At 37.2% G+C, this 10,528-nt stretch overlaps 1 protein-coding gene across 2 annotated transcripts in view; it reads left to right on the top strand.

The window, feature by feature from the left end:
* The window catches only part of DOCK11 (dedicator of cytokinesis 11), a 212,033-nt gene that overhangs the window by 126,200 nt on the left and 75,305 nt on the right, over window positions 1-10,528 (top strand). For both annotated transcript variants that reach the window (XM_003796989.2, XM_023517413.1), the window contains 4 exons: window positions 317-400; window positions 1,262-1,373; window positions 3,710-3,888; window positions 10,096-10,212. In XM_003796989.2, the coding sequence (XP_003797037.1) occupies window positions 317-400; window positions 1,262-1,373; window positions 3,710-3,888; window positions 10,096-10,212 (492 nt within the window). The remainder of the gene's footprint in view (window positions 1-316; window positions 401-1,261; window positions 1,374-3,709; window positions 3,889-10,095; window positions 10,213-10,528) is intronic.

Below are 10,528 nucleotides of genomic sequence, written 5' to 3' on the forward strand. Positions count from 1 at the left end.
ATTTATGGTGCCAGTCACATACACTGAAGTTGGTGGGTTTGAACCTGGCCTGGGCCAGCTAAACAACAATGACTATTGCAAAAAAAAAAAAAAATAGCCAGGCATTGTGGCAGGCGCCTGTATTCCCAGTTACTTGGGAGGCTGAGCCAAGAGAATCACTTAAGCCCAAGTGTTTGAGGTTGCTGTGAGCTATGACACCGTGGCATTCTACCGAAGGCAACATAGTGAAACTCTGTCTCCGAAAAAAAATTACATGTGTATTAGACTGTAGACTTTTAGAATTACACAACTGTTCATTTTATTTTGGTTTTTACAGCGCTGTTTGACACTAATGGATAGAGGATTTGTTTTCAATTTGATAAATGACTATATATCTGGATTCAGCCCAAAAGATCCTAAGGTAAGTTGTACAGACCTTCGTGCATGAGACCAAAGATAACATTTGGAGGATTTGGAACTGCTGTTTTCATTTGGGTACTTGGAGTGTAGTATAGCCAACACTAAAGCAGTGGACTGTATTTGGGGATCTCTGAAACTACCTCTGTGTTCAGTGATTCACTAGAAGGACTCAAAGACTCAACGTATGGTTACACTGGCAGCTAAGATTCATTTGAGTGATGTGATAAGAGTACTCAGCTAAATCAGGAAGAAAAGGATATCAAATGGAGTCAGTAGCAGTCCCCATGCAGAAGTCCCCTTTCTGAGCTCTCTCCCTCTTGTGAAGGATTTAACATAGAACACCAGCAGTAAAAGTGTACTTGTATTTATGCCAGTGGTTCTCAACCTTCCTAATGCCACGGCCCTTTAATACAGTTCCTGTGAGTTGCGACCCACAGGTTGAGAACTGCTGATAAATGCAATGTTTCTGGTCAGGGAAGCCTGTTTGAGACATCGAGTTTAGAGTTTTGGGGACTGGTCATGTATTAGAAGCTAGTCAGAATTCCAGGCACTCAGAAAAGGAAGCAAAGCAGTGTTCATCGTTAATCACGTTGTTTGTACAAATAGTCTAAAGCAGGCTGGTGCAGAAGACACAACCTTATCGTGTAGGGGATATTTCAGAATTCCAATTTCCGGGATACCAGCCAACAAGCAGGCCTTTTTAAGGATAGCAGTCTTGGCCCTGCTGTGTTAATTCTTTCCTGCACAAGTCACATCTCAAGGTATGCTTAGAATACCAACCACTTCTGTTGTGAAAGTTAATGCTCTGTTTTAAATTATTAAAATAGTAAACACCTGCTAAATATGACTGAATTCCATTTAGGTTCTGGCAGAATATAAGTTTGAATTCCTGCAAACAATTTGCAATCATGAACATTACATTCCTCTCAACTTGCCAATGGCATTTGCAAAACCTAAATTGCAGCGGGTTCAAGGTATGTATTTGTATTTTCCATTGTGTGGAATGTTTTTTCCCTTTTGTTTGCTAGTGCTAGTGCTAGTGTAGTCTAATGTTTCTAGTTAAACCAGTCAGCTTGAAGGTAACCTCAGAATTGTTAACATCTAAAGAATGGTCCATTAATGGCATTCTGCGTTTTCTTTCATAGTTATCAGTGGTAGTATTCATAGTATGAAGAAATCATGTGCATTACATGGATTGCTTTTTTTCATATACTAGTAAAATATGCTCTCTGTAGTAGTGTTTGGAATCTTATATGAGACTAAATTAAAAAATATGAATGTATATCTGCTCAAAGCATCAAAGAAAGAAATGTAAAGGCAGAGTAAAATAGTAATATGTATGTATTTTATGAATTATCTTAAGTTATCTCCATTGCTAGTTTTATTGAATGCTTTGTTGTGTAGCACTATTCTTATGTTACTATGTTTTTTATTTGTCCCTTTTCTTTTCATATATTAATTAGATTTTTTTTCATTTGCGGTGGACCGTTTGACTCCAGTAGGTAGGTTTAACTCGGTTCACTCTAAAGTAGTTTGCTATTTTTAAAAACAATTGATTTGATGAATGACTAAGATGGACAGGGGCTTTATTGCTTTTCATATCCTCCCTAGCCAAGATGAGACTTTAGTTAATGGACCCCAAAAATCTAGGACGCAGCGTGTTTGTTGACTTTTCAAATAAGCTTGAATGTTTTTAGAGGAATCAACTTTAAAATGTGTGCCCTCAAGACCCAAGTTCTTGCTTCAAGTCAGCATGGAAGCAGGGCATGGGGGCCGCAAGGGATCTGTTTTTTAAGTGTGTCACATGCACCCCCATTTGCCTCCTTCTTTCTGATGCTGTTTAGTGACTCCTCAGCCACAGTTTTGAGGGTATAGATGAAACCACCTGATTGGATTTATTCAAATCACTAAAGAATTCATTACCATTTGCAAAATCTACCCAGATAAGGCCATGTTGGTTAGTCTGTTCTGGCCGTTGTGTATAGAAAATGATGGGGATTCACAAAAGAGCATGAGGAAGAAGGAAGAAAACCATCTGAAAATATCAGCTGAGCAGTGGTTTGTGTAATGGAATTACAGCCAGTGAAAAAGGAGACAAAATATTTTAAAACCATGGTACCCCTATTTTACCACCCCCTTATTAGATTCTGAGCATGTATAGCTTACATTATTTCCCCCGGTATTTGTCGATAGCTGTGAGGGGGTCAGAGAAAAAAAAGGGCAGAGAGATCATCAGGAGTCAGGATTAGATTGACTACTCACAGCATTCATTAAGTCGTAACTGAATATAATATATTAAGTGCTGAAGAGGCCAGAAAAAGAAACAGAAAACATGACCTTCGGCTTCATGGCCTAACTAAATTAAATAGCAGGGGAGAGGAAATAAATATAGGAGAAATCTACTATAGAAATGATTAAACTTGGTCAGATGCAGTGGGGGCTCCTATAATCCCACCTGCTTGGGAGGCTGAGGCAAAAAGATTGCTTAAGGACAAGAATTCAGTGTTGTAGCACACTATGATTTTATAGCAAGACCTCCCTCTCTAATATAAAAAAATTATTGATCACAATCCCCTCTGAGTAGCTATAAGGCAAGTCCCAATCGGAATATTAGCATCTGAGATTTAGAATAGACTAAGGATGTAAAAGGAAGTGAAAGACATAATTTGAAGTGATGATTTTATGAAATGAATGATTTGTATTTGAGCGATAATGAATTGGAATGAGATAAGACTGTTTTTCTTACTGTTCTTGTATCCCATGTATGTATTCAGGCCAATATGTGATGTTTACTAGAATAGTCAATACTCAGTACTGTTAGAATGGCACAGTTGTCTAGTTTCTCTTTCTTTTCTCACTTTCCAAGTAAAAATGGATCAGTCAATCAGGCAGTCAGGCATTGTTGTACAGAATTATTCTAATTTGTAGTTGCAACAAAACCTCTTCAGATACAAAGAAATGTGTTAACATATTGTCAAATATAGAATTATTTTATTCTAGATTCTAGCCTAGATTTCTAAGTGTTTGAAAGAATCTAGGAGAAATAAAAGAAAGACTCAAGGAACTTTCTTGCTAATTGAAATTATCATTAAAGCTATTATCTAGCCCTAAGTATGAACGTTCCTGTCTTGTAAAATTTTGCATGCTTATTCTAGATGATAAAAGAATTTCTCAGATTCATTAGCAATAAAAATTATAGTTATTGCTAGCAAGATCCCATATTGTTAAATAATACAGTATTTTATCGTATTGTTGTATAATGTATATTTCGAACAGTTTTATAAATGTTTTAAATTTCATTGTACCGCAGATTCAAATCTTGAATACAGTTTATCAGATGAGTATTGCAAGCATCACTTCTTGGTTGGTTTACTTCTGAGGGAAACTTCCATTGCTCTTCAGGACAATTATGAGATCAGATATACAGCTATCTCTGTCATAAAGAATCTTTTGATAAAACATGCATTTGACACTAGATACCAGCACAAGGTAAGGATTCCATACCATCATCAGTATCACATTAATAAATTCCTACTAAGTTTTTTTTTAAGTTCAAGATGAAGTTCGTAGTAAGGAACATAATGAAGATTAATGAACTTTTACAAATAAGATTTGTTTCTGTTTCAAATCATTAAGTTTTAAAAAATACTATTGAGTTAACTTTTAAAAACTGTTTTTTTTTTTTTTTGAGACAGTCTCATTTTGTCACCCTTGGGTAGAGTGCCATGGTGTCACAGCTAACAGCAACCTCAAATTCTTGGGCTCAAGCGATTCTCTTGCCTCAGCCTCCTGAATAGCTGAGACTACAGGCACCCACTGCAATGCCCGGCTATTTTTTGAGACAAGGTCTCACTCTGGCTCTGTCTGATCTCAATACTGTGAGCTCAGGCAATCCTTCCACCTCAGCCTCCCAAGTGCAGGCATGAGGCACTGCTCCTGGCTTAAAAACTGGTTTTTCAAACCATAGTTAAAAAACAAAATAATTTAGAAACTGAAAGAAAAATGGGAAAAGTAAACTTGCATAATTACTGTATTATTTATTATATAAACTAATTAGGAATTATAAAAACCATATTCTATCAAATATATACCTTAATATATAATCTTTAAATATATATTCCTAAATAAATATAATGTGATTAAGTGTTTAATAAGACATTGTTGAGTATATTATGTAAAAATGTGTAACATGAAGGTTTTTTCTTCTTATTGAAGAAAATGTCAATGAGATGGTGTTACTATAAATAGCTATGGGTATAGCTGTAAATGTCTAGGGAAAGCCACAGCCACAGTTGCTATTTGCTGCACTTTTAACATATACATTTAAATCTTATTGACATTAAATCCTTCTGGCGGGGAAAGTAGATCATGGAGCATATGATTTAGAATAACCCAACTTACTTTCCTGTTGTCATCAAATGGCTGGAGGAAACATAATATTGTTTCATAATTAGCCATTTATCCCTTTGCTTTTATCTTCAAATACAAATAAAATTATGATGTCATTTATTATTGTAATCATTTTGGAAAGCTGACTTTGAGATGGAGCTTATTCTTTTTCTACAGTATTCCTATTTGTCCTTTATAAACCGAAAACTCCTGCCAGTGATATGTACTCATGTTTCTTTAATTACAGAGATATTTTACTTATAAATCTTGCTAGTTTTTTTTTTTTTTTTAAATCTTGCTAGTTTTTTATGTGAGTCTATCCTAAAGTAGATACAAAGTCTTTAGCTGTAAGATATAATACATTGCTTACTGCAGTTAGCATTGTTTTGGTCACATAACTATATGAATTAACATACCTCCACCTAGTGTAGTTTGCTCAGTTGTGTGCCATTTTCATTTTGTGAATGTTGATATTGACCTAACACAAGTTAGCTGGTATGATATATCCAAATTAAAAGATGTCTTAAAAGTCATCCGGCCCAACCAAGTTTGGTCAAGCTTTTAAAACTGCTCGTTATTGCCACGTTCTGCTTAAATGCTGCTTATGCCTAGTAGTGGGGAAGAGGATCTTATACAAGGTGGAAGAAAATGTCTTTAGCTGTGATTTTAAATGATTTACAGGAAAAGTTCATTTTGAACTTTTATTCAGTAAAAAATAGAATAACCCAACTTACTTTCTGAAAGAGGAAGTTGTATTTTTTTTCACTGCCTCTTCAAATGAAAGTGAAAGAAAATAGAATTTCACCAGTGTCTTACCTAGAGGTAGAATTTAAATATTTTGCATCACAATTTAGACTTTATTTATTTATTTATTTTTATTTCTTTATTTTGACACAGAGTCTCAAGCTGTCACCCTGGGTAGAGTGCCGTGGTTCATAGCCCACAGCAACCTCCAACTCTTAGGCTCCAGAGATCCTGTTGCCTCAGTTTTTCCTTTTTTAGTAGAGATAGGTTCTTGCTTTTCCTCACTTTGGTCTCTAACTCGTGAGCTCAAGCAATCCACCTGCCTCAGCCTCCCAGAGGTCTAGGATTACAGGCGTGAGCCACCACGCCCAGCCTTATTTACCTTTTAAATTTTGAGAGCAGCATGCATACACGCAGCTATTGTTATCTGTAAATAAGTCAGACACTGTGCCTGTTGTTTTTATTTTTAGTTATTATGGGTACATAATAGTTGTTAGACACTGTTCCTATTTGAGTGTTTGAGGTTTTACACTGTGGGAAAGATTAAAATGCTAAACTTCATTACCCTTTCAGTGACTTCTAAAGCCCTTTCCTCTTTGTTTAAAAGCTCCAGACAGATATTAAATGTGTATAGGGTTCTCTCCAGAAGGATTTTGTTTGCTTCATGAGCCTAGTTAACGAAAGCTTCGATTTTAACACATTGGATGAGAATATTAAATGTCCTTTGTCTGGTAGGTGCAAAGAGTTTACAGGCACCCTGGGTAAGAGGTCATTTGTCAAATTCATTGAAGTAAATCATGTTTGCCATTAATGATGATGCCAAGGTGAAGGATGGGAGGGAGCTTTAAGCCCCTATAATTTCCATTGATACCCAAAAGTGATTCTAAACAAGTAAATAGTTAAAAGTTGTTTTTTTTTTAAGTGTTTCCTATGGAAAGTCTGCTTTGAGAATAGTCTACCTAGTCCAGTGTTTTTCAACCTTTTTTATCTCATGGCACACTTGAACCTATAGTTAAACTTCTACAGCACACTTAAATTATGTTGATCGAAAAAAAAAAGAGTAAGAAAAAGAATATACTTGCAATGCTTTGAACTTCTTTCAAAAATAATTTAATTAATGATCTTTAAAATTTTTCATGGCACACCTAAGATCATCTTGCAGCACACTGGTTGAAAATCACTGCCTTAGTCATTCGCTGCCCTGTCCAGCCATGTTGCCGCTCCTAAACTCCTGCTCTTTTGGAATTCTGGTGATGTCACTGGTCCCTGTTATATGTCTCAGAAATTCTTTAGTGAGATATCTTAACTTGTTATTTAATTACCAGGAAATATCTTTCCTATTTAGAATAACAATGGCCACTGTCTAAAACATTTGTCCTAGGGTCTGTGTAGTTCCTATACCCACTATAAAATGGTGTTGACACCTAAAAGAACTGGAATTTGTACTTCTAGCTGGGTTGTAGTCAAATCCTTTTGGCATTTTTTAAAAAAAATATAATCCACATACATGGTAAATAACAAAAATGAAAATGTTTGTCTCATTCCTTACCTCTACTCCTAATTCATCTCTCCACAAGAAACTACTGTTATCAGTTTACTTTTATTTTATGCCAGCACAACCCTACATAATATATATAATATAAAATACGGAATAGAAACCATTATACATTTTTGTTTTTTCACTTTACAGTTCATCCTGAAGATTAGATCTACTATATATATATTTTTTTTTTGAGACGGAGCCTCAAGCTATCCCCCTGGGTAGAGTGCCATGGCATCACGCTCACAGCAACCTCCAACTCCTGGGCTCAAGCGAGTCTCCTGCCTCCGCCTCCCAAGTAGCTGGGACTACAGGCGCCCGCCACAACGCCCGGCCATTTTTTGGTTGCAGCCGTCATTGTTGTTTGGCGGGCCCGGGCTGGGGATTCGAACCCGCCACCTTAGGTGTATGTGGCTGGTGCCTTAGCCGCTTGAGCCACAGGTGCTGAGCCGATCTACTATATTTTTGTTAAAAAAATAGCTGCATAGTATGCCATCATATGGATATTTATTATTTATCTAACTAATCTTCTGTTAATAGATTCTTAGGTTGTTTTTTGTTGTGCCGTTTGCAATTACTGAGTTTCCCTGTGTCCCTGCTTACCCGAAAGATTTGTAGCATCTCCTTCTCTAGGGATCACTCACTATCAGAACTAAAATGGACTCCTGTCTAGAAGCCATAACATTAATAATAGCAACTAAAATTTATTGAGGATTCACTGTATGTCAGATACTGTGTTAAATATCTGACATGAAATAATAATCATTTTACAAAGAGTAAACTGTAATTAAGTGACTTGATCAAAATCAAGTAGCATGTAATGGGTTAGTTGGGATTCATGCAGGTCTAACTGTACAGTCTGTGCTTTTAGCCACTATTTATACTGCCTCTCATCTCAAGTGGGACGTTGCAAAATTAAAGAACCACAAAAAAGGGTAATCACTAAGTGAAAAATCTTAAAACCAAAGCCGTGGAATGAAGGAAGGTAATGAGGGCTATTTAGCCTTGTTAAGAACAAATTAAGCTGATTCATAGTAACTGTCTTCAGATATTTAGGGTTGCCATGCAAAAGTAGCAGACTTATTCTTTCTAGTGCCAAAGAGCAGGGCTATACCTAGGAGGTAGAACTTAGAAGGAGTTTCAGATAGAGTACCTTTCTAACAGAACCCATGAAAGGGCTATAATTTTTTTTGTTTGTTTTTGTTTTGTTTTTGAGGCAGAGTCTCACTATGGTAGAGTACTGTGGTGTCACAGCTCACAGCAGCCTCTAACTCCTGGGCTTAAGCGATTCTCTTGCCCAGACTCCCAAGTAGCTGGGATTACAGGCACCTGCCGCAACACCTGGCTATTTTTGTTGTTGTTGTAGTTGTCATTGTTGTTTTTAGCAGGCCTGGGCCAGGTTCAAACCCGTCAGCCCTGGTGTATGTGGCCAGCGCCCTAACCACTGAGCTATGGACGCTGAGCCAAGGGCTAGAGTTTTTAAGAAGTTTTCAAAACTAACCAATTGTCAGGGATGCATGTAAGGGCCATTCCTACCTTTGGCAGGAATTTGAACTAGGTTAGTGATTCTCAAACCTTTATGCACAATAGCATCATATGGGGCAGCCCAGACCTATTGAATTAAAATCTCCTATTTAGATAAATCAGATGATTATTGATGGGGTACTATGTTAGAAGAAGTCTGTTAAGGTTTCCTGAAAGCAGCACAGATGGCCAATTAACATATGAAAAATCATTCAACCTCAAAAATAAATGCAAACAACAGTGAGACACGATAGGTCAGCGATTCTCAACCTGTGGGTCCCAACCCCTTTGTAACAATGAAAATGTATCCTGCATATCAGATGTTTATATTATGATTCCTAGCCGTAGCAAAATTATAGTTATGAAGTAGCAGTGAAAATAATTTTATGGTTGGAGGTCACCACAACATGAGGAACTAACTGTATTAAAGGGTCGCAGCATTAGGAAGGTCGAGAACCACTGCTATAGATCTTCTATATTCTATAGGTTGACCATTTTGCCCTAGAAGCCTTATCTAAGTCTGGAGAAAAATCTCTCAAAGTCCTAAAATATGGAGAGTAACTCTTGTGCCATCTCAACCACAGTTTTCTCTATCTGGTAAGGAAAGCAATAAGTAAATTTGTATGAGGCACCCCATTAATTAAGAGTACCAGAGGCCAGCTTTATTTATATTTACAAATATATCAATCTCCCAAGTCTTTTTTTTTTTTTTTTTTGGAAACAGAGCCTCAAGCCATCCCCCTGGGTAGAATGCCATGGCATCACAGCTCACAGCAACCTCCAACTCCTGGGCTCAAGTGAGTCTCCTGCCTCCACCTCCCAAGCAGCTGGGATTATAGGCGACCGCCACAACGCCTGGCTATTTTTTGGTTGCAGCTGTCATTGTTGTTTGGCGGGCCTGGGCTGGGTTCGAACCCACCAGATCAGGTGTATGTGGCTGGAGCCTTAGCCGCTTGAGCCAAAGGTGCTGAGCCAATCTCCCAAGTCTTATAATTTACCTGGGGGGCCCAGATCACATGACTATCATTGAAGAAATGTTTCTTCAATGAATACAGTAATATGTTGTTTTTCTCACCTTTCCCACTTAGCCATTCATTCAGCTCATGTGTATTGACCATCTGCTGTGTGCACGGGCACTGGGCATGAATCAGTGAACAAGACAGACATGGTTCCTGCTCTCATGAAGCTCAGCCCCCACTGGAATTAAATAATAGACTGATATTATCTGCTTTATAGGTCAACTGCTAGATTAAAAAGCTTTTACTTTATATAGTTGTGTTTTAGAGATATGATTCAACTCTGTATCATATATAAATCCAAATGCCAAAGAAGTTCTGTGGTAGTAACTGGCTTTGACACCATAAATACAAATGGATTCATGCTTCACTAATTCATTGTGGATATAAGCCCATTTTTAATATTAAACTGATATATAGAGCTAACTGTTTATCTGTTTTATATATATAATATATATTAATTATTTGATAATTATTTTTCAGAACCAACAAGCCAAAATAGCACAATTGTACCTCCCATTTGTTGGACTGCTTTTGGAAAATATACAGCGATTAGCAGGTCGAGATACCTTGTATTCCTGTGCAGCCATGCCTAATTCTGTAAGTAGTAATGCATTTCTGTTAGTTTTTTATCCTGTTTTATCGAATGTACTTGGAATTGGGATCATATGTTGTATGATCTCAATCTTAAGAGTTTACTTTTTACTTCATTTTTACATTTACACTTTTTCCTAGCACAGTGCTTCTCAAACGTTAATGTGCATATAAATCACCTGGGAGATGTTAATTCACTAGGCTGGGGATGGGGTTTAAGAGTTTGCCTTTCTGGCCGGTGCCTGTGGCTCAGTGAGTCGGACGCTGCCTCCACATACCAAGGGTGGCGGGTTCAAACCCGGCCCCAGCCAAACTGCAACAA

Source organism: Otolemur garnettii, unplaced genomic scaffold (genome assembly GCF_000181295.1).
Source record: "Otolemur garnettii isolate 467f Iridium unplaced genomic scaffold, OtoGar3 scaffold00110, whole genome shotgun sequence".
NCBI classification, from domain to species: domain Eukaryota; kingdom Metazoa; phylum Chordata; class Mammalia; order Primates; family Galagidae; genus Otolemur; species Otolemur garnettii.